General features: G+C 40.0%; 1 protein-coding gene across 7 annotated transcripts in view; it reads left to right on the top strand.

Annotated features, from left to right (window-relative positions):
- The window catches only part of Ptpra (protein tyrosine phosphatase receptor type A), a 101171-nt gene that overhangs the window by 11745 nt on the left and 65825 nt on the right, over positions 1-23601 (top strand). For 6 of the 7 annotated variants that reach the window (XM_041670147.1, XM_041670143.1, XM_041670146.1 and 3 more), the window contains exon 2: positions 3421-3593. The exons of the other annotated variant lie outside the window; for it this stretch is intronic. In XM_041670147.1, the coding sequence (XP_041526081.1) occupies positions 3573-3593 (21 nt within the window). In that variant the 5' untranslated portion in view covers positions 3421-3572. The remainder of the gene's footprint in view (positions 1-3420; positions 3594-23601) is intronic. 7 annotated transcript variants of the gene reach the window in all.

Here is a 23601-nt window from a genome sequence, read left to right as displayed (position 1 = left end):
AGGGAGAAAAACTGTCCTTAGATCAGATTTGGTTGATAAACAACAACTTGTTTGTTTTCCCTGTTGAGATGTTTCCCAGACACCTGCATCAGACTCAGGACGGACCTGTTTTCTAATCTTTGTCTTGATGAGTGGAACAGCCCAGCAGCTACCCCGGAATGTTAGATGTTGTTACTCATATCATTGGTAATATGTTTTGTCTCTCATATTTGCCAGCGTGGGTCTATTTCTTGTGACCCCATCTATGTTTCCCACATCAGTCTGCAGGTAGATATGACATACACATTCTCTAATCATTATTCCTTCCTTGTTCCACATTCTTGATTACATGCTCCCTGGAGAGCTCTTTTTGGTTTCATGATCTAATCTTAGTACTTCATGGCTTAAAGTCTAGACTCATTCACAGAGCAAGCTTTTTTTTATTCAACTTGGCTTTTTTTTAAAAAATTTTTTTAAGCAGTTTTATTGAGGTGTTCTAGTTGGTTTCTGTTGCTGTGATAAAACATTCTGGCCTAAAGAAACTTGGAAAGGAAAGGCTTTATTTAGCTTACACGTTCTCAATATAGTCCATCACTGAGGGAAGCCAGGGGAGAACTCAGTCAGGATCCTGGAGGCAGGAAGTGAAGCAGAGACTGTGGAGGAATGCTGTTTACTGGCTGGCTTTCTTGTATAACCTAAGATCACCTGCCCAGGGATGGCACTGTCCATAGTGGTTGGGCTCTTCCACATCAATCATTAATCAAGAAAATGCCCCATAGACATGCCCACAGGCGAGTCTGATGGAGACAATTTCTCAATTGAAGTTCCCTGTTTGCCAGGTGATTACGGTTTATGTCAAGTGGCAAAAATCATCACATGAGATATAATGATATGCATTAAAATGTATTTGTTAATTGTGTACAATTTGATGAGATTTACTATGTTAAATGGTACAGTCATCACCATAATCATTGTAAAAGACGTGTCCACCACCTGGAAAAAATTTCCTTGGGTGTGACTTTAATTTTTTTATTTTTATTTTTGTAGTAAGAACACATAAAATGGGTTCTGCCCACCTGCGTTTGTAAGCACATCACACAGTGTTGTTGGCTGCAGGGACTATGCTGTAAGCAGCTGTCTACTATCAGGGGGTTTTATAAAGTTTCAATGAAGGATGAATTTGCCCCAGAGCAGAAGCATTTTCTTCACTGTGTGTATAGCATATTATCTCACTTAGCCCTTCCACCACTCTACAGAATCAGATAGCAAGGCTGAGAAGGGGAACTGTAAGTGTCTGGGCTGGGTCTTGGACTCGTTGCTACCCAACTACAGAGTTATACTTGTTCTCCAGTACTAGACCTCCTACAAGTGTACAGAATGGTATTCCCTGTAAAGAAATTTATTTGAAAAAAGGGTCCTCCCGGCAGATTAAGATGTGTGAAGATGAAATTATTTTGAGTTATTCTGGTGGGCCTAAGTACTCTTATAAGAGACATACAGTACACACAGGTATGTGAAGAAGAAAGCAATATTAGAGTTGTATCAACATTTATTTTATAAAAATAGATGGTCTTGCTGTGTAGTCCAGACTAGCTTCAAACTCTGTCCTCTTCTGTCTACCTCCCAAGTGCTGGGATTATAGGCATGAACTACTAAACTCAGCTTCTGACAGTATTTCTTCGCTGCTTCAAGTCTGATCTCAGTTTTGGTTCTGTGCTACTTTCTCTTTTTAAGATTTATTTTATGTTTATAAATATTTTTCTTGCATGGATGTATGTGCACCACATGTGTGCCTGGTCCCCAAAGAGGTGAGAAGGGCATTGGAACCCTTGGAATTGTAGTTACAGAGGATTGTGAGCTGCTGTGTGGGTGCCGGGAACTAAAGAACTCAGGGAGATGAACCTGCATTTAACTGCTAAACTATCTCTGTAGTCTGATGTGATTTTTTTTTTCTGTCAGGTTACTTTATCAAATTGTGTGGTAGTCCATATACTTGTATGATAATCCACACAACTTGTAGATTAAATACTGGCCTTAGAAAGAATTTTATGGGGCTGGAGAGATGGCTCAGAGGTTAAGAACACTGGCTGTTCTTCCAGAGGTCCTGAGTTCAATTCCCAGCAACCACATAATGGCTCATAACCATCTGTAATGAGGTCTGGTGTCCTCTTCTGGCATAGAGGTGTACATGCAGGAGGAATATTGTATACATAATAAATAAATCTTTAAAAAAAAAAAGAAAGAATTTTATGGTCTACAACTTCCTGACACATACTTTTCCTGAGGCATGGATTTACATTCCGTGTGCATTGAGTTTGATGGCTGCAGAACTGAGTTCACTTATGTTCGCTGAGCCTTGGTGGCTTCACTTAAAGGACTAAAACTTTCTGTATGGAAAGTAATGTTTAAAAAGAAGTCACCCAAAGCCTGTGCACCACACCTAAAATTCTAGCTCTTGGAAGGCTAAGGCAAGAAGAGTCCCATGGGCTCCCATGGGCTAGAAAGTCAGACCTTATCTTAAACAAACACAAGCCATCCATTAATTCTGTTTGGATATGCTCCTCAGGATTTGAAGTTTGCGGCTAGCCTGGTGGCCTATCCTTACAATCCTAGCTCAGGAGTCTGAGGCAGGATAATTAATCCAAGGCTTACCTGGCATGCAGTAACTGCAAGGCTAACCTGACCAAGTTATTGCCAGAGATAGCTAGAGGTGCTCTTCAGTTAAAGAGTACTTGCCTAGCATGTTCAGTATTTAGTCTCTACCAGAAGAAACAAAAGTGTTTGAAGGAATCTTGTGTTGTCAGACAATATTCAAATCTCAAATGCTGCCCTACAGTACTTGAAAACTTTGACTTTTGACTTATTAATGTTTTTTAATTTTTGAGCTAGGATCTTGCTATATTAGTAGCTGGCCTCGGACTTGAACTTCCCTATTTTGGCCTTCTGAGAGCTGGGATTATGGGCATATGCCACCTAACTTCACTTTTCTTTTTGTTTCTTTCTTTCTATATTTAATTTATTTTATATGTATGTGTTTGACCTACATGTATGTCTGTGCACTGTGTGAATGCCTAGAGCTCATGGAAGTCAAAAGAGGGCACCAGATCCTCTGGAACTATAGTTACAGATGGTTGTGAACCACCATGTTGGTACTGGAAATCAAACCTAGGTCCTCTGCAAGAGCAGTAACCACTCTTACCCACAGAGCCATCTCCCTAGACCCCTATCCTGGCCTTTTTGTTATTTTCTTTCTTTCATATACTGAATTTCTTTCTTGAGAACAAAGGTGTGGTTACTTGTTTTATAGGGTTCCCCCCCTTTCAACTCTAACATGATAACTAGTAAGCATGAGTGAGTGGTTTACTCCAGTAGAGCCATACTGAGCCCACCCCACCCTGGGTACCATGAGATAGAGTAAACCGCACTCTTTCCTTTTTTCAGCTCACTCAGTAGCTCAGATTGACCTCTGGTGAAGTATAACTTCATGGCAGCCAGGAAGCAATGAGTGGAGTGACAGAGTCAGAGACAGGGACAGCGTATCTGCCCCAGTGGTCTGTCTTTCCTGTGTTCCAGCAGGAGCCCTAGCCTGCCAGATGGACCCGTGCACCTCTGCGGTGAGTCTTTTTCCCTTGGTTGCTACCATGGCAGTGATCTTGGAAATGCTGTTACAGCCACACCTAGAATTATGCTTCACTGACCCTCAGGTGTCTCTCAGTCCATCAAATTGATAAGTCGCTCTCAAATTGCATTGATCTCTTGGTTACATACAGCCTTTGCAGCAAAAACTAAAACTAGAAAACTTCTTACATCTCCACCTTTTTTACTTCTGGTTTAGGGACCATTCACTGTTAAGCCCCCTAATTGTCATGTTTCTTTGGTCTCTTTTTTTCAGAGAATAGCTCCTTGTTCTTCTTTTTAGTAATTTGACATTTTTTAAAGATTTGTTTTTACTTCCTGTGTATGAATATTCTGCCTGCATGTGTGCCTGATAAGACTCCCTCAGAGGAGTGTCTCAGACCTCCTGGAACTGGGGTTATGGACAGCTGTGAGCCACCATGCAGGTGCTGGAAGAGCAGCAAGTACTCACAACCACTAAGCCGTCTTTCTAGCTCCTGAGTGAAACAGCCCGGCTCTCCTGGAACTCATTCTGTAGACCAGACTGGCCTCAAACTCACAGAGATCCACCTGCTGCTGCCTCTGCCTCCCGAGTGCTGGGATTGAAGGCGTGTACCACCACCGCCGCCCAGCTGATTTGACTTTTTTTTTTTAAGTAGTCTAATTATTTTGTAGGATTTTCCTAAATCTGAATTAGTATGATTCCTCTTGAATAGATTTGAGGATTTATTTTATTTTTGGTTGTGTGTGTGTGTGTGTGTGTGTGTGTGTATACGCGTGTGCGCGTGTGCATGTACCCATGGAATCCAGAGAAGTTGGGTTTCCTGGAACTGGAGTTACAGGCAGTTACAAGAATCAAATTCAGGTCCTCTGCAAGAATAGTGCGTACCCTTGAGCACGGAGCCATCTCCATGCCCTCTCTACATCTTTGGCAGAATACCACAGATGTTGTGTGCTTGTCACAGCATTATACCAGGAGCACATGTCCATTTGTGCAGTTACAGGTTGTGTTCAATTTTATCACAGTCCAAATGTTGTCTCATAAACTTTTGGAAAGTTAGCTGAAAAGTATTTTTGTGCTTATTGATAAGTAAATAATACCATTTTGTGGGAGTAACACTTTGAGGTTATGTAAATTGACTGTTTCAAATTCTGACCAACAAATTTTAGTACCCATTGAAGATTTGTGACTGAATCTGTTATTACTGTGGTGGTAGCCAGATGGCAAACTAAAAAACAAATTCATCATTCTTCATTCATCTGGCGTTTCCTGCGAGAAGCTTTCACTTTGTCTTTTTATTTGTAAAATTACCAACATGGTTTTCTATCTTATTTTATTCCTTTTTGAACTTACGTTGGTGACCAAGTTGTCCTGGATTTAGCCAATGGTAACCCTTTCAAGACTTGTCCTTCTTGTCATGTGCTCATTATGTTTTCTTTTTGGCATAATCTTGTCCTGACTCAACCATTTTTTTTTTCAAGGAACTTTGGTTCTTTTTAGAGAATATAGTTAGGCATCAAATCTGTGCTCTGCGTGTGCTTCTTGAACCTAGGACGTGATTTCCCTTACATCCTGAGCCCTGAACTACAGTTTGTTTTTGTTGTTGAGACGGGGCTCGATTATTCTGTAGCCTGGGCTGACTTAGAACTTGTAGCAATCCTCCTTGCCTCAGCCTCCGGGTCTGAGTTGTTACCGCACCTGGCTATGAAATTGTTTTATTAAGTCCCTGGGATCTAATTAATAGGGGTAACTGAGTAACTGCCCAGGTCAGCACCACTAAAACTTCATTATTCTGTAGTTTTCCAAAAGCAGGATGCTCAGCATGCTGTGCAAGACCAAGTGGAAAATCACTAGGTTGGCCATAAGGCAAGGAGCCAGAGACAGACACGAGTGGAAATCATCTCCATAGTGGTGAGAAGATGTTAGGTCAGTGTGTATGAGGGCATTCTAATTTGATTTGTGCTTGCCCTCAAAAACAAAGATGATATGAATGGGAATAACCTTGGTTCTAATTTTGGCATCTGCTTTCAAGGTGCCAGATGATTAATTACAGACTATTAAGATTATTACAAATAGATTCGTATGTCTGAATATACATGTGCAAATAAATAAATAAATAAATAAATAAATAAAGGGGAAGGCCATTTTCCACAGTAATACCTCTAATTTCATTCTAACCTGATAGAATTGTTTCTTTTTTGTCTTTCCTCTTTTTCTGACTTTGACAAGTACATTGCTCATCCTTTCCACTACAAACCATATAGATCCCAGTCTTCTGTCTATAAGGCAGTCTCCTTGGCCACCCCACAGAATACCCCCTGCAAGTTTGATAATCTATTCTTTTTTTTTGTTTTGTTTTTGTTTTTGTTTTTCGAGACAGGGTTTCTCTGTAGCTTTGGAGCCTGTCTTGGAACTAGCTCTTGTAGACCAGGCTGGCCTCGAACTCACAGAGATCCACCTGTCTCTGCCTCCCAAGTGCTGGGATTAAAGGCGTGCACCACCACCGCCCGGCTTTGATAATCTATTCTTACACACAAACTTTACCCTATCAACCATTAATCAAGAAAATGCCCTGTTGTTGGCTGTTTTTACTCTTTAGGCTTTTGGGGGGCCCACCACCTAGCTCCCAAATCACACATGGAGGCTTATTCTTAGTTGTGAATGCTTGGCCTTAGTTTGTCTTGTTTCTTTCCAGCTTTTCTTAAATTATCCCGTCTATCTTTGGCCTTGAGGCTTTTATCTTTCTCTATTTCTGTATACCTTTACTTTTCTTCTTATCCTGTGTCTGGCTGGGTGGCTACCCCCTGAAGTCCTCCTCCTTCCTCTCAATCCCAGATCCTCTTTTTTTATTTATCAGATGTTTATAACAGGCACAGTTAAGCAAATGCAACATAAACAGAAATAACACATCTTAAAATAATATCCCCACCAGTGCCCCACGGGCACATTCACAGGCCATTCTAATGGCAATCATCCCTCAGTTAAGGTTTCCTCTTCTCATGTCTCTGTAAAGCTGACAAAACGTATGGGCACAAATCTCTGGGAAAGATTTTGGATTTGGAATTTGATGAGACAAAAGCACAGCTCTTGTTTCAAGGGGAGAAGAGATATTATTCACTCTGGAAACACAGGCTTAGGTTGCCCCAAATTCCATGTTCCAACATGGAAGCAGATTCATCAAGTTTTCATAGTAACTAAACAAAGAAAGTCTTAAGTCAAAGCGCTTTTCAGATACATTAGTTGAAACATTAGGCGAATATTTATAACACAGAGGAGAGTCTCAGTTGTAGGCGCAGATGCTATCTGAGAGCATTCTTGGCCCTTTGGTTGGTAGACTTAGGGTTTTATTAAATTAATACATTCTAAAGGTTTGTTTATTTTATCCAGATATTAGGTTTAACTTTATTTGTTAGTGACAGCATGTTAGGTCTGACACAAAGGGGCACAAGGAGTAGCTATTTTGTAAGTTAACAATAGCTCAAGATAAATTTGAATCTGTCTCTCCACCTGCCCCATTTCACCTCCGTATCACTGAAGTTCTTATCAGTTAACCAGTCTTTGCAGACACAGCTCTGTCTTAGCTTGCTTTCTGTTGTTGTGATCAAGACCATGACCAGAAGCAACCTGGGGAGGAAAGGGTTTATTTGACTTACAGGTTACAGTCTATCACAAAGGGAAGTCAGGACAGAAACTCAAGGTAGGAACCGTGAGGCAGGAACTGAAGCAGAGATCATGGAGGAATGTTATTTGTTAAATGTGGTATTAATGCCATAGATGGACAGTCAGCAGCATGTTAGGGGCCCTAAGGAGAGATCGGACCCATTTGGTTGGTCCCTTCTCATACATTCTAGAGGAAATACCATGTGATTAATGGGCAGTCCATAGTACATACTTACTGTCAGGCTGTCTTTGGTTCCTGGCAGGCAGGTGGGAAAGGAGTCTGTTAGTCTGGGGCCTGTAAGTAGAATAACTGAGAGTGGAGAGAACAAAACAAGTTATTGGAAGAGCTTTAAAAAAATGGCACAAACCTGGCTATTTCAAACTTTTGTTTCTATTAGGTGGAGGGGCAGGGAAGGTAATTGTCATCTTTTCTCTGCCTTAGCATACCCCCCTTGAATAACAAACCGGAAACCTTCCACCTACCACTTAAGATGTGGAAGTAGGAAGATAAGGAGTTCAAGGTTACCCTTGGTTATATAAGAAATTCAAGGCCAACATGAACTACACTAAAACCCTGTCTTAAAAACAAACAAAATTAAAAACTAAAAGAAGAATGTAAATGAGATGAATGTGGTATGGCTTATGTTAGGAAATTCAGGTATTTTGATGAGTATATTGAATATTTCATAACTTGGAAAATTCTTCCATTTTGACATTTTACAACATATAACACCTGAAAGAGAAGGCCCTTCTAGAACACGCAAGAGTGTGTAAGAATTCAGGTGTTAGTAACATGCAGTTGAACAGTAAAGATACTAAAAAAAAGCCAGTAAACATTTTCTTCATTTAAGTATGATCCATAAAGTAATTATTAGTATAGCTTGTATTGCTGTTTTTCTTTTAAAGATTGAAACAAAGCCAGGCGGTGGTGGTGCACACCTTTAATCCCAGCACTCGGAAGGCAGAGGCAGACGGATCTCTGTGAGTTTGATGCCAACCTTGTCTACAAGAGCTAGTTCCAAGACAGGATTCAAAACTACAGAGAAATCCTGTCTCTAAAAAAACCAAAGAAAAAAAATTTAAACAAAAAATTGTAAGACCCTCCCCTATGGTATTAATTTGAACTTTTCCACAAAGCACCATACACTTTCTCCACAACTTGGCTTGGGACAGGATGTTTGCCTGGGATTGTTGTATATAATAGGCACATTAAACCAACTTAAATTATTCAAAAGCACTCTCTCTCTCTCTCCTGCTCTCTCCTTTCCTTTTTTTAATTGAGGGAAGCAAAATGCTGGTTTCCAAGGATACACATTCTCTCTTGTGCTGGTTTCAGATTGTTGTAGTCATGGAAACTAGGCTAGTAAACTCATTCTTGGCAGCTGGTGGCACTGGTCTGATCTTTTCTTTAAAATGCATTACAATTACAATTTAAAGTAATACATTTGGGGAAGATTAGTGCCTTGTGATTCCATGTCATCCTTATGGGAATCAGGAATGTTGTTGATTTAAGTGAGTCAGTTAAATAGTAGAAAATGTCTAAGTGAAACCTCAGTGATTTAACTAAAGGTGACTATATATTATTTAAACAGAAGAAGTTAATATTTAGTCTTTTTATTTATTGTATTGTGTTTGTGTGTGCGTGCACACACACATGCACATGCGCTGGGAGGTTGATACAGGGCATTTTCCTTTATTGTTTTTCCACTTTATTCATGAAGCGGGGTCTCAATTACATCCAGAGTGTGCAGATACACCCATTCTCTTCCTCTTATCTAGGTAGATATGATTACCATGTCCATCTAGAGTTCATAGAGGCTTATGACAGCAAAATGTGTGGTAGGAACTGTTTCAGATAGCCCTGGCTGCATCACCTAAAGCTAGGGTAGTCCATTGTTATAATTTAGTCAAGGTGTCTATAGAATGTTCAACCTGTCTGCTACTGAATTAGGGTAGTCCAAGGCTGTTTGACTGACAGTCCTTTTGCTCCATGGCAGTAAGGGGAAGTCCAGTGGCTGCCAGCTAGGGAGGCAGGCTGCTTCATTCTCCTGCTTTGCTTATTGGTAGGGGAATGAATGAGTATCAGGAGATTCAGGAGTGCTTACAAGAAGTTAAAGAACTTACCATTAACACTAATAGTGTTTTTAGCATTCTTAACATTGCCCCATACCCTAGGGAGAGATGAGGTCGTGTGTCTGTCACACCCTTATGTAACATCTTTCCGTAATTGTTGGTGGGACCTGTAAATGTGATGGAATTTTACTACAGTGACTATGTTGCATTGCTTCACATTAAAGGAATTTTACAAATGGAATTAAGTTGCTAGTCAGTTTGCTTTGAGACTGTCTAAAGGAGGAGTATACAGCTGGGTCTGACTTAATCACATGAACCAGAAGTCAACATCACAAGAAGTCAGATAATTTTAAAAATGTGAAGGATTTGAAGATGGAGGTTATATGTGAAGAATGTCAGACTTGTTAGGCTCTGAGAATGGCCTCAGGCTGAGAATTACAGAAATAGGGACCTTGACCCTACAGCTGCAATGAAGTGAGTTTTGGTACAGCCTTATGATCTTGGAAGAGTATCCAAAGGTCTGGCAGGCATATTGAGTTTATCTTTGTGAGAACCTAGCAAAGAATCCAGCCATGCAGTACCTGAGCTTCTGACATCTAACTTTATAGTATATAAAATGAATACACTATCAAGATGATAAAGACTTTCTCTTATTAATTTAATTAGGTTTATTTATTTTATTTGTATGAGTGTTTTGCCTGCATAGTGCCATAAGAAGGCATCAGGTCTTCTGGAACTGGAGTTATCAGTTGTTGTGAACAATCATGTGGGTGCTGGGTACGTAACCCAGGTCTTCTGCAAGAATAGCAAGTGCTCTTAACCACTGAACCATCCCTCCAGTCCCGTCATAGCATACTGTCAAGTTCACAGTCAAGTACCCTTTAGCTTTCCTTTATCAAAATAGTATTGGCATTCTCTCATGTATATTTCACAAGCACTTATGTATTTATATATGTATAAACATAGATCTACTGGAAATCTAATTGAGATTGCACTTAATATATAGATAGTTTGGGGTTGCTGCCTTTGCAACAGTTTCGAGAGTATTTGTGTTGTTTGTTTGAGGTGAAATCTCCTGATGTAACCCAGGCTGACTTAAAACATAGTGCCTCAGCCTCCTGAGTACTAGAATTACAGCCTGAGCCACCATGTATGGTTTGAGTCTTTTGATCTTTGGGGAGATTGAGTCACTGTTTATTTAAGTCTTTAAGTTCAGCAGTCTTATAGTTTTCTCATACAGGTTTGCATGTCTGTTGTCAAATTTATCCCTAAGTATTTTGTTCTGTGTTATATATGGTATTTTTATTGTACTTTCTAACTGTTCACAGTTAATATATATATACAGTTACTATTAATGTATATTTATACATTGACCTTGTGGTTTTTGATAAACATATTCTATCAGATTTATTTGTGTAGTATTTTTTTTAATTTTCTTGGGGGCTTTCTATGGTATATGCATATGTGTCTCTCTGTGTATAGGATGTGTGGTACATTGCCAGAGATTGATTTCCAGGGTCATTCTCATTGCTTTCCATCTTTTTTGAGACACTTTACTGAACGTGGAGCCATTTCTGCTAGTCTGGCTAGCCAGCAAACTCTTGGAGCACACCTTTCTCTGCCCAGTCTGGTTTCTCTGGAAGAGCAGTCAGTGTTCTCTGTTATGTTTTTCAAAGTGTGTTAGTATTTATCCAGTATTTCCAGGTCTTAGTCGCCAAAGAGTTTTAGTTCATTTTCTAGACTGCTGTATTGCCAGCTAGAAAAAAAATTAAAGCTATGTGTTTTAATGGCTAAGTTTCTTTATTGTGTGTTTGTCATGTTTGTACTGCAAGTACTTTTGCCTCTAGAACCGTCCTGCTGGCCCTTAAAGGTTGACTCTAGCATACGGAAATACTGAGTATCAGCTGAAGTATGAAACTACTTTTTCCGTAGTCTTCTATTTAAAATTCTATTTTTAAACAACTCTTGTTCAACAAGTAGATCCAGAACCAGGTTTTCCTGTCTGCTTTCTGAGGAAGCAAAAATTGCAGAAAATTTTTCAAGAACAAAGCCAGTGGTTGCTATAGTAAGCCAGGAACTTCCTGACAGTGGCTCTGCGACTGGAGGGACGGGAACCATTGCATGCCACTCTAATTTGCCACAGTTTTCTATTTTTGAAAGCTGGAAGGTGTGGGCTGCAAACAGATTGGTTCCTCCTATTTGGTTTATTTAAATAAATAACAATTGAAAAATCCTTACTAGCTGTATACTTTGTGACAGTTGTGGTATAGTGGAGTTGAGCTTTGACAGTTTACATTCAGCTCCTTTAGGAGAAAACCCTTTCTCTCAGCCTTAGTGGCCTGCCCCAGTTTAGTCTTCCTGCCCTCAGAGACAGCATGGATTGTGGAGTCGGTTTAACAGTTGAGTTTGGGTCTCTGGGTCTGCCACCTGTCGGCTGTTTGTGGACAGTTGTGTTCTGCACCACAGTTTCTTTATCTGTAAGAGCTGCAGAATGAAATAGCTAAACAATGTGTGTGTCATAAGATACTTTCTTACTTTGTTTTGTTTGTTTTTTAAGACAGGGTTTCTCTGTGTAGCCCTAGCTGTCCTAAAACTCATTCTGTAGACCAGGCTGGCCTTAAACTTGCCTCTGCCTCCCAAGGGCTGGAATTAAAGCTATGTGCTACCACTACCTGGCTGGTTATCAGCTACTTTTTTGGTTTTTCTAAATTTTAACCAAATCTCAAAGTTGTAAGTAGAAGAAGATGTCAGAAAATAAAAATCAAAGTTGTTAAAGCATTCAGTAGTAATGGCAGCTATTTTTTTTTTACTTTTTTAACTTTTTTTTTGAGCTATATCTTTTTCTCTGCTCCCCTCCCTTCCTTCCCTTTCTCCTTCTACCCTCTCCCATGATCCCCACACTCCAATTTACTCAGGACATCTTGTCTTTTTTTTTTTTTAACCTCTCATGTAGATTAGATCCATGTATGTCTCTCCTAGGGTCCTTTTTGTTGCCTTGGTTCTCTGGGGTTGTGAATTATAGGCTGGTTTTTCTTTGTTTTATCTCTAAAAGCCACTTATGAGTGAGTACATATTATATTTGCCTTTTGGGGTCTGAGTTACCTCACTCAATATGATGTTTTCTAGATCCATCCATTTGCCTGCAAATTTCAAGATTAATATGGCAGCTATTAACTATGCTTAGTAGAAATATGCTCCATTTCTGCCTAAGCCTTTTTTTTCATACATTTTAAATTTTACAGTTTCTCTGGGAATAATTGTTCATGCCTATAACTTCAACACTTGGGAAGCAAAAACAGGATAATCTTTAAGCCAGCTTAGGCTATGCAGTGAGACACTGTCTCATAAAAATCATTGTTGGTTTTCTTCTCCTTTTAAACCTTACTGTCAAATTCAAGAATAAGCTAAGCTTAAAAAAAAGTCAGCATTAAAAAAATATTACAGTTAAAGTGCTTAAACTACTTACTGAACAGCCGTGAGAACCTAAGTTCACTTGCTGTTGGTTTTTGCTTAGAGGATAAGGAATTGTTTTTACAGTGTGTGTGTGCACTCGCAGGTGCATACATGGGGTGGGGGTGTGTATGTTGGAGGAGTTCACATACATACACATGCCTGTGGAAGTCAGAGGACCGTCTGACTTAGGCACCTTCCACTTCTTGTTTGTAACAGGGTCTGCCAAGCCAACAGACTCCACCTTCCTTCCTTAAGAGCTCTTTCATCCATCTTAGATTCCTTTCTAGTCAAATCAAACACACACATGCATGTGCACACACACAATCTAGGTACTGTCTCTTAAGAGAAAATATATTCCTCTTTTACATCTGGTTTATTTCATTTAACACAATGATTTCTGATTCCATCAGTTTTCCTGAAAATTACATGATTTCATTTGTGTGTGTGTGTGTGTGTGTGTGGCTGAATAAAATTTCATTGTGTATAGTGTTCTATGTTGCATTTATCTGTTCATCTGATAGTGGACTTCTAGGCTGGTTCCATTTCCTGGCCATTGTGAAGTGCAGCAATAAGCATGAATGTGCAAGTTTCTCTGGTCTGTGAGCTTAAGAGCCCTTTGAGTATACCCAAATATATCTGATACAGGTTATAGGATAGTTTGATGTTTCGGTTTTTTGGAAACCCTCCACACTGATTTCCATAATCGCTGTACAAAGTTGTCATTCTCACTAGCACTATTAAGGATTCTCTTTGCCAAAATCCTTGTCAGCATTTATTGTTGTTTTGTTTTCTTTTTTTTTTTTTTTTTTTTTTTTTTTTTTTTAAATTTATTTATTATGTATACAACATTCTGCTTCCATGTGTGCCCACACACCAGAAGAGGGCACCAGATCTCATTATAGATGGCTGTTAACCACCATGTGGTTGCTGGGAATTGAACTCAGGACCTCTAGAAGATCAGTCAATGCTCTTAACCTTTGAGCCATCTCTCCAGCCCCTGTTTTGTTTTCTTGATGATGGCCATTTTAACTGTGCTAAAACGGAATCTGAAGCAGTTTGAGTCTGCATTTCCCTGATGACTAAGGATGTTGAATACTTGTCAAGTATTTTTACTTCCTCTTTTGAAAACTGCATTCAGTTTGTTAGTCCATTTAATTATGTGTATTTCTTTACTTCTAGAGGTTTCTATTCTGGTGTTTTGTTTTATGAGACAGGGTCTCATTATGTACTCCTGACTAACTTTGTAGATCAAATTGGCCTCAGACTCAGAGTTCTGCTTTTCTCTTCCTTCCAAATGCTGGGATTAAAGGCATGGACCACCATACCTGGCCTTAATTTTAATGGTTTTTGTTTGTTTGTTTAGTATGTATGGGTGTTTTGCCTGCATGTGTATCTGTATACCATGTGAGTGCCTGGTACCTGGGGAAGTGAGTTCAGATCCCCTAGAATTGGGTTAGCAGACAGTTGTGAGCTGCCATGTGGGTTCTGAGAATTTCTGGGTCCTCTGGAAAAACAATTGGTGCTCTTAACTGCTGAGCCATCCCTTCAGCACCCTACTTTTCGGTTTTTGAAAAAGGGTTTCATGTAGCCCAAGCTGGCCTAAACTCTGTGTAGTTGAGGATAATCTTGAACTCCTGGTCCTTCTGCCTTTATCTCTCAAGTGCCTGGGAGTACAGGTGTGAATTGCTACACCAGTTTATATGTTGTTGGGAATCAGACTCAGGATCTAGTTAGTGCATGCTAGTACCAACCAAGTTACATCCACAGCCATGCCCATTTATTTTTATTGACTTTGTTCTGACAATTTTGTACACATATATAATGCATTCCAATTATGCTTATCCCTCTCTCCCTCTGTGTCCCATCCTTATCAAACCCTCTTTTCCTCCCTATAATTCTCATTTCCATCTTCATGTCTTTTAATTTTTGTATCGTGACCCATTGAGTTTTACGAGGGCCATCTGAATAACCACAGGTGTGGAACTATCCAGCAGAGCCTGGTGGGCTCAATAGTGGGTACATATCTGAAGATGAGGATGACCTCTTCCCCAGAATCCCTCAGTTTTTGGAAGGGAGGCTCATGAGGTCAAATATTGTGTAGGTCCACTGTCAGCAACCACAGCTTTTATGAGGTGATGGTTGGAATGGCTGTGCCTTGCCCAGAAGACAACATTTTACAGCCTTTCTCCTTGTCTCTTGTCATATCTTCTCCCATGATATTCCATGATAGTGAGTGTTCCATTCAGGGCTGAGCATTCAGCTGTTTCCTCATTCTCGGCCCCTTGAACAGCCAAGGGTCTCTGCATTCACTGCTGTTCCTAGCTAATGCTGAAAGTAGTGTGTCTGTGGGTGTGAACGTGGACGGTTAGAAGGCAGTCTCATGCCGTGTACAGTAAGTTCTGCTCTAGGGCCTGTGACTTCCCTAGCCGTGCGTATTTGACTAGATTTAAAGAAGCAGTTGTAAGTTCCCTCCTGTGGAGTAAACCTGGGATCCAGTCCTAGAGCAGTTGGTTGCCCCCATGACAGTTGAGCTGTGCTTGCGACAGTGAGCACATCTTACCTGGTGAGTACTCTGAGGACAAGCTGTGCTTGAGGAGAAGGGTTCTTATTGTAGATGTGAGGGAGAACAGCCAGACACCTGAAGAGTCCAGAGCAGGAAGAGAAAGTAGTAAAAATCCTCAGTATTGGGATTAAAGGTGTGAGCCACCACCATTTAGCTCTGTTTCTCTTTTAGACTGATTCAAGGCCCAGGTGGCCTTGAACTCACAGAGAACAGGCTGCCTGTGCCCCCACGTGCTGGGATTAAAGGTGTGCGCCACCACTGCCCAGCCTCTGGCTAAACTAGTGGCTTAGCTCTGCACTCTGATCCTCAGGCAAGCTTTGTTTGTTAGAGCACAAACAAAAGATCACCACAGTGTATGCTTTTATTTAACTTTTTATTTTATTTTAGTATATGGGTGTTTCATCTGCATATATGTCTGTGTTCCACATGTGTAGGGCTAGTAAAGGTCAGAAATGGGTATCAGATCCCCTGGAACTAGAGTTAGGGATCATTGTGACTCCCTGTAAGGATACTAGGACCTGAGCCTGTATCCTCTGCAAGAACAAGAAGTACTTTAACCTCTGAGACATCCCCCCATTTTTCTAGATTATTATATAAGTTTTCAAAATACATCCTAATAATCATCTATATTGATTAGAATATATAGTAATTCCCATTCTTTTATCTTTAATTTTATTGAGTTTTTTTATTAGTCTGTGAGGTTGTTAATTTTGTTTATTTTTTCAAAGAACCAAATTTTTGTTATTCTGTGTATCGTTCTTTTTTAATATTTTTATTTTTTGTGTGATGTGTATGTAATTGCTGGCATGCACGTGCTATAGTGAGCATGCGGCACCAGATGACAACTTGGGATTCAGTTCTCCCCTTCCATCTTGTTAAGGCAGTGTTGCTTTTGTTTCTGCTGTGGCTTTTGCATGCTCCAAGCTAACTTGCCCATGGGTTTCTAGGTGATTCTTCTGTGTGTGCTTGTATTGTTCTTTTAATCTCCATAATTAATTTCTGCCCTGACCTTTATTATGTCTTACAATGTAAGAAATTTGGGATTTAGATTGTTTCAGGGTTTTTTTTTTAAGCCCTGTGTTGCATCGTTCTGTTGTGATCTTTCTGTTGTTTTGTTTTTGAGACAGATTCTCACTTTGTAACCCTCGCTAGCCAGACACTTTTTTATGTAGACTAGGTTGGCCTTGAACTCATAGATATCTGTCTGCTCTCACTCCCAAGTGCTGGAAGTGAATAATGTATGCAATCATGCCTGGCTGATTTTTTTTTTGTTTTGTTTTGTTTTTGTTTTTCGAGACAGGGTTTCTCTGTGGCTTTGGAGCCTGTCCTGGAACTAGCTCTGTAGACCAGGCTGGTCTCGAACTCACAGAGATCTGCCTGCCTCTGCCTCCCGAGTGCTGGGATTAAAGGCATGCGCCACCATCGCCCGGCTTTGATTTTTTTTTTTTAATATAAGCACTCATAATTGTAAACTTTCCTCTTAGAACTGCCTTAGCTGTATTTCAAATTTTGTAGTAAGTTTTGCTTTCATTTTCATTTGACTCGAGGACCTTTTTAATTTCCTCCCAGATTTCCTTACCAGTCATCCAAGAATAATTTGTTCAGTCTTTATATTTTTATTGTTTTTATGGTTTTCCAGTGACTTTCAGTTTTATTGTACTATGAGCTGATAAAATAGAAACATTATTTTTATTCTTTTGTATTTGTTATGACTCAATTTGTGATTTAGAATGTAGTTTGTTTTAGATAAGGTTCCATGGGCCATTGAGAAGAATGTAAGTCCTTTGTATTGAATGGAATAGTTGTGTATCTGTTAAGTCCACTTGATCTGTGGTGTTTTCTGTGGTGTAGTTGAATGGTTGTTGAATTTTAGTTTCCGTGACCTATCTGAAGATGAGAATAGGATATTGGAATTGCCCATTATTAGTGTATGAGGACCTGTCTAATATTTTATGTCAATTACTGTTTGTTTTATGAAATTGGTAGGCTCAGCATTTGACACATGTATACTTAACATTCGTCATACTTTTTTTTTTTTAGTTAGTTTGTTTTTTGAGACAGGATTTTTCTGTGTAGTCCTGACCTCCTGGAACTAACTCTGTAGACCAGGCTGGCCTTGAACTGCCTGCCTCTGCCTCCCTTAATTAGTTGTCCTTCTGTTGCTGTGACAAAATATTGACTGACATGAACCAGTTTTAGGAAGAAATAGCTTATTTTGGCTCATAGTCCCAAGATACAATCCACGCCCAGCAGCTTGAGTTTTAGTTGATTCTGGATATAGTCAAGTTGACAACCAAGATTAGCCATCATAGCCTTAATCTTAAATCTCTTGTTTTTCTTTCTTTTTTTCTGGTTTTTGTTTGTTTTGTTGTCATTATTTGGTTGGTTGGTTGGTTGGTTGGTTTGTATGTTTGATTTTTGTTTTTTTCGAGACAGGGTTTCTCTGGCTGTCCTAGAACTAACGCTGTAGACCAGTTAGGCCTACTGAACTAAGGGATCCACCTGCCTCTGCCTCCTGAGTGTTGGGATTAAAGGTGTGCACCACCACTGTATCTTGTTCTAACACATTTTTTTTATGTGTAAGTAGCAGATGATCCTTATGGGATACTTGAGTAGTGTAGAAATCTAACTAGAATTGCTAACATTTTGAATATTTTTTTATTTCTCTATCAGTGTACATATATTTAATATTCAATGTGTTAGTTGGGTCCCTGAGAAACAGACAGTGGTGACCCTGGAGAGAACATGTTGAAGTGTTGGAGTGGATGCCTGGCAAAATCTGCCTGCCCAGGCTACCTGACAGGAGGAAATGCTGAAGAAAGGGGTCTTCTAAAGAAAGGAACAGTAGAATGCTCTCAAGCTGACCGTTTCCTCACAGCTGACAGTTCTTTTTGTGTGCAGGAGGAGTATGTTCATGTAGATACATGTGTGTTTATGTGTGTGTGGAGTCTGTGCAGGAGGAGTATGTTCATGTGGATACATGTGTGTTTATGTGTGTGTGGAGTCTGGCAGTCAGCTTTGGATGTTATTCCTCAGGATTCATCACCTTGTTTTTTGAGACAAGGTCTCTTACTGACCTGGACCTCACTGAACAGGCAAGGCTGGCTGTGTGCCCCAGAGATCCACCTGTCCCCACCTCTCCAGCACTGGGAATGCATATAACTGCCGAATTTGGCTCTTCTATGTGGGCTCTGGGGAATCAAAGTCCAGTCCTCATGCCTAGACAACCGACACTACCAATGGAGCCATGCGCTCACCTGAGTCTTTTTCATTAAGAGGAATGTACTTGGTATCTTTGTGTCTCCAGTTGCCACAAAATTTTGTGTCCTGCATTTTCTAACACGTGCACTTATTTTGAGGCTTCATCACTTTGTAAAATGTATATGTAACATTCCGACAAGAACTTAGCTTATATATCTGTTCCCTAGATTTCTAAGTTGTCCATATTAATAAAAGCATAGCAGTGAACATCATTGTATAAGGTTCTAAACTTGATAGGATTGTTTTCAGTAGGTTCTCAGAAATAAATAGACTGAAGAATATGAAGGCTCTGGGGCCTTTATATGGAAAGGATATCTGTGTGTGGCGTTCATATGTCAATAAAAGGAATAAGCAACTTGTAGCATCAGGACCTCGTAGACTTTTTGTTCTTGTTTTAAACGTTGAGACAGGGTCTCTAGCTCAGGCCTGCCTTAAACTCCCTGTGTAGCTCAAGATGACCCTTCAGCTTCTGATCATCTTGCCTCTGCCTCTCAAGTCTTAGGATTAGAGATGTGAGTAACTCACCACACTATGCGTGCTGGGGCCTCATGATGAATTGAACTGTATCCCCTCAGTAACCTTTGATCACTATTTGTAAATTAAAGGATATATTAATTCAGTTCATTATCATCATGATGTGTGAACGTGGCGACATTCAGGCAGACATCTTGATTACAAGGCAATAGGAAGTGAATTCAGACACCGGGCAGTATCTTAAGCATAGGAACCTCGAAGCCTACCCCTGAAGTAACACACTTCCTCCAACAAGGCCACACCCACTCCAACAAAGCCACACCTCCTAGTAGTACCACTCCCTATGAGCTTACAGGGGCAATTACATTCGAACTACCATGTGGTTTTTGTCGTTGCTCTTCTTTGTTATTGTCTTTTTTGTTTGAGACAAGATCATGCTATGTGGGTAGGTAGGCCAGCATGATCAAACTTGTGATCCTCCTGCCTCAAGCTTTCCAAGTGCTGGCATTACAGGTATGCACCGTTACACCTGACTAGATATTATTTCATTAGATATTTGTTTGATTATTTTAGTTGTCTGTGATTTGAAAGAAAACATTTAATCCAAGCTGTCAAAAAGAAAAAAAAATGAGGCTTAAAGAGATGCATAGATTTATCCTGGGTCACTTAGCCTGAAAATAGATTTCTGTCTAGTGCAGGCCTGAAAAGCCGTGACATAGACATCTCAAGGCAGGAAAGTTCTTTGTTCTAGGGCACTGTCCTGTGATTTATGAGATGTTTAGCGGCATCCCAGGCCTTGACCTCCCCACATGTCAGTGACACAGTCCTCATGCCTTCATGTATGGTGTTCAAAACCAACTTTAGACATTGCCTGCTGCTGCCAATGGCTACCGGTACACGAACAACTCTACAGCAACACAGTCCAAGCTTTTGAACAAGCAAGCAGTGCCAAAGACCTGCTTGGAACGGCCAATTTCTTGTGAATTCAGTTCTCCTGAGCTCCTTAGTGTTCAGAGCTATTAAGATGGCACTGTGCTCTATAGCTCCTAGAATTGTAAGCATGCCTTTATGAGATAACTTGTAAGGGTGCTGACTTCCCTAGAACAACAGCCCATGGTATTTAAATAAGTTATTTTATGTCTCTCATGCCCCTCTTTGGTAGTAGTTGGCACAGCTTGGGGGAGTCCCATTGTTAAAACTAGTACCTGGACATAGGCGTACAAATGTCTGTTGAGTTGACTGCTTTCAGCTCTTAAAACTGAAATCGTGGATCATACAGAAGTTCTGTCATCCAGGAATTTTTTTTTGAGGGACTACCACAATGTTTTTTTGTAGTGAATGAACTAGTTTACATTCTTCCCAGCAGTGTTGTTATTTTGTTTTCTTTCATGTGTATGGATATCTCCTGCATAGATGTCTGTGCACCAAATGTGTGCAGTGTCCAAGAAGCCCAGAAGAGAGCATTGTCTCTCCAAGAACTGGAGTTACAGGTTTTTGTGAGCAACCAAAGGGGTGCTGGGAACTAAACTCCAGTCCCCTAGAGAGCAGCAAGTGCCCTTAACCACTGAGCCATCTCGCCAATCCTGCAAGGTTGTTTATAATAGCTTCCATAATTCTTCCATAATTACATTTATACTGTTGGACTTTTTAGTAAACTTTTTTTTGCTTGTTTTACTTTTCATTTATTGAAAATAGATTTTTTTCCATACAATATATATTAATTATAGTTTCTTCTCCCCCACTCCTCCAACACACCTCCACTCCCATCTGAATCCACATCCTCTCTCTGGCTAGAAAACAAACAAGCATCTAAAGAATAATAATAAAATAAAAACAAATCAGAATAGAACAAAACAACAAACAGAAGAAAAAGAGCCAAGGAAAAGCACAGAAAACACATATAGGCCAGAGACATGCTTTTGCACACACGGGACTCCCATAATTTAAAAAAACATACGGTAGGCGGATCTCTGTGAGTTCGAGACCAGCCTGGTCTACTAGAGCTAGTTCCAGGACAGGCTCCAAAGCCACAGGGAAACCCTGTCTCGAAAAACCAAAAAAAAAAAAAAAAAAAAAAAAACAAAAAAAACATACACAACCAGAAGCTGTACTATATATGTGCAAAGGATCTGTAAAGTTGGGGGAGGGGGCTACAAAACATTATGAGACAAAGAAACTTCAAGATGTGTGTTCCATCTGCTTATGGGCGTGGGCCTGCCCTTCAGAGTGGTTTGAATCTCCAGTCAGTCTTCCATTGGAGAAAACTATTTTTTCTTTTGCAGGTGGTTTCCAGTTCAAGATAGCTTTGGGGTTAGGGATGGGGACTTGTGCTTCATTCTCCTCTCAGCACAGGAAACCCTCTCTGTTGTCGCAGTCTGTGAGTTCTTACGTGCATCGGTCCTGCTGTGTTTAGAGGCCTTGTTTTCATGGTGTCCTTCGTCCCTCTAGCTCTTACACTCCTCCCACCTCCTCTTCTGCAGGGTTCCCTGAGCATGGACAGGAGGGATTTAATGGAGACATCCCATTTAGAGCTGAGTGTTCTAAGGTCTCTCACTCTCTAGACATTGTCTGGCTGTGTCTCTGTATTTGTTCCCATCTACCGCAGGAGGGTGTTTCCTGGCTGAGCAAGGCACAGACCTGAGTCTTGCAGAATATCATTAGGGGTCATTTTGTTGCTACGTTCCTTTAGCATACAGTAGTATTTGGTTTTCCCCTAGGTCCCTGGCCTGCCTAGTCTGAAGTTTTGGCTATAGCAGTGATCAGGATGGGTTCCATCTAATGGAGTGGGCTTTAAACCAGATCAGATACTAGTTGATTAATTCCACAAGCTTTGTATCACCATTGCACTAGCACATCTTATAGGCAGTTCACTTTTCTAGATTGAAAGATTTTGGTGTTTACCTTTCTTCTTTGGTAGTTTACAGAGGCCCCTCCAGTACCATGAACACTAGTACATACATATGAAGGCTCTAGGTTGGCACAAACTCAACTTCTTTGTGTTCACTGGGTTGTATAGGTGTGCTGCCTTCAGTCATAGGACCTTTTTAGAGAGCAGCCAATAGCTTTGGCAATAGCCTGTGTTGTTTAGGGGTTCTCACAGGGCCCCTTTGACCAACAGCTAGGTAAGATGGGAGCCATTTCCTGTACTGGAAGCTTCATGTGGTGATGAGAGTTGGGCCTGTGTCACTCCTGTTATTTGGCAATTTCATTTAGATCACCTTCATATGTGGTTATATTGTAAGAAGCTTTTACTATATTAGGTTTCAGTACAACCCCTCAAATGGATGTTAACTTTAACCGTCCCTTCCCATAGTCCCTCTTTAACGCCCCCCTTCCTTTCCCATTCCATTTGATCCTTCCGTTCATCCCCCCAATCTTCCATCAGTCCATAACTATCCCCTTCTTAGGGAAATCTATTTCTGCCCCTTAGTCCCTTACTGTATATCTAAACTGTGGTTAAACAGATTATAACTTGCTTATCAAAGACTTAACAGCTAATATCCATATATAAGCAAATGCATAGCATATTTATCTTTCTGGATCTGGGTTACCTCGGGATGATTTTTTTTCTTACTCTGACTATTTAATGATTCTCTTTTTTAACAGCTGAGTAATATTTCATTTTGTAAATGTACTATATTTTCTTTATCCATTCATCCATTGACAGACATCTAGACGTTGTTTTCAGTTTCTGGTTATTATGAATAAAATAGCAGTTAACATGGCTGACCTAGTGTCTCTGTAGTAGGATAAAGTGTCCTGTGGGAATATGCTCAAGAGTTTTATAGTTGGGCTCTGAGGTAAATCAATTTCCATCTTTCTGAGGAATCACCACATTGATTTCCATAGTGGCTGTACAAGTTTGCACTCCCACCAGCAATGAATGAATGTTATTCCACATCCTCACCAGCATGAGCTGTCATTTTTTTTATTGATCTTGTTTATTCTGACTGCTGTAAGATGAAATCTCAAAGTAGTTTTGATTTGCAGTTTCCTGATGACTAAAAATGTTGAACATTTCTTTAAGAGCTTCTCAGCCATTTGTATTTCCTCTTTTGACAATTCGGTTTAGATCTGTACTCCATGTTTTTAATTGGGTTACTTTTTCCTGATGAACAGTTGTTTTTTAGTTCTTTATATATTTTAAATATTAATCCTCTGTTGGATATGTAGTTGGTAAAAATACTTTCCCTGTCTGTAGTTTGCCACTTTGTCAGAATTATGTGATCTTGCCTGCAGAAGTTTTTTTTTTCAGTTTCATGAGATCCCATTTATTAATTGTTGTTCTTAGTGTCTGTGCTATCAGTGCTCTGTTGAGAAAGTCTTCTCCTGTGCCAGTGAGTTCAAGACTATTCCCCACTTTCTCTTCTGTCAGATTTAGAAGAAAGAGTAAATGAGTCAGAATGAAAAAAAACTGTTCACTTTCATTTCCAGGTGTTATTGACTAACTGAAATACTTGGGCAACATGGGAGGTGAGAAAATGCCTCACATACAAGCTCCTCATGTTGCCTTTTCCTTTGT

This window comes from Microtus oregoni, unplaced genomic scaffold, assembly GCF_018167655.1.
Source record: "Microtus oregoni isolate MIOR12 unplaced genomic scaffold, Mior012 000020F_ref0000438, whole genome shotgun sequence".
NCBI lineage: Eukaryota > Metazoa > Chordata > Mammalia > Rodentia > Cricetidae > Microtus > Microtus oregoni.
The sequence above is the reverse complement of the archived record's forward strand: the minus strand, read 5'-3'. Positions and strand labels throughout refer to the sequence as shown.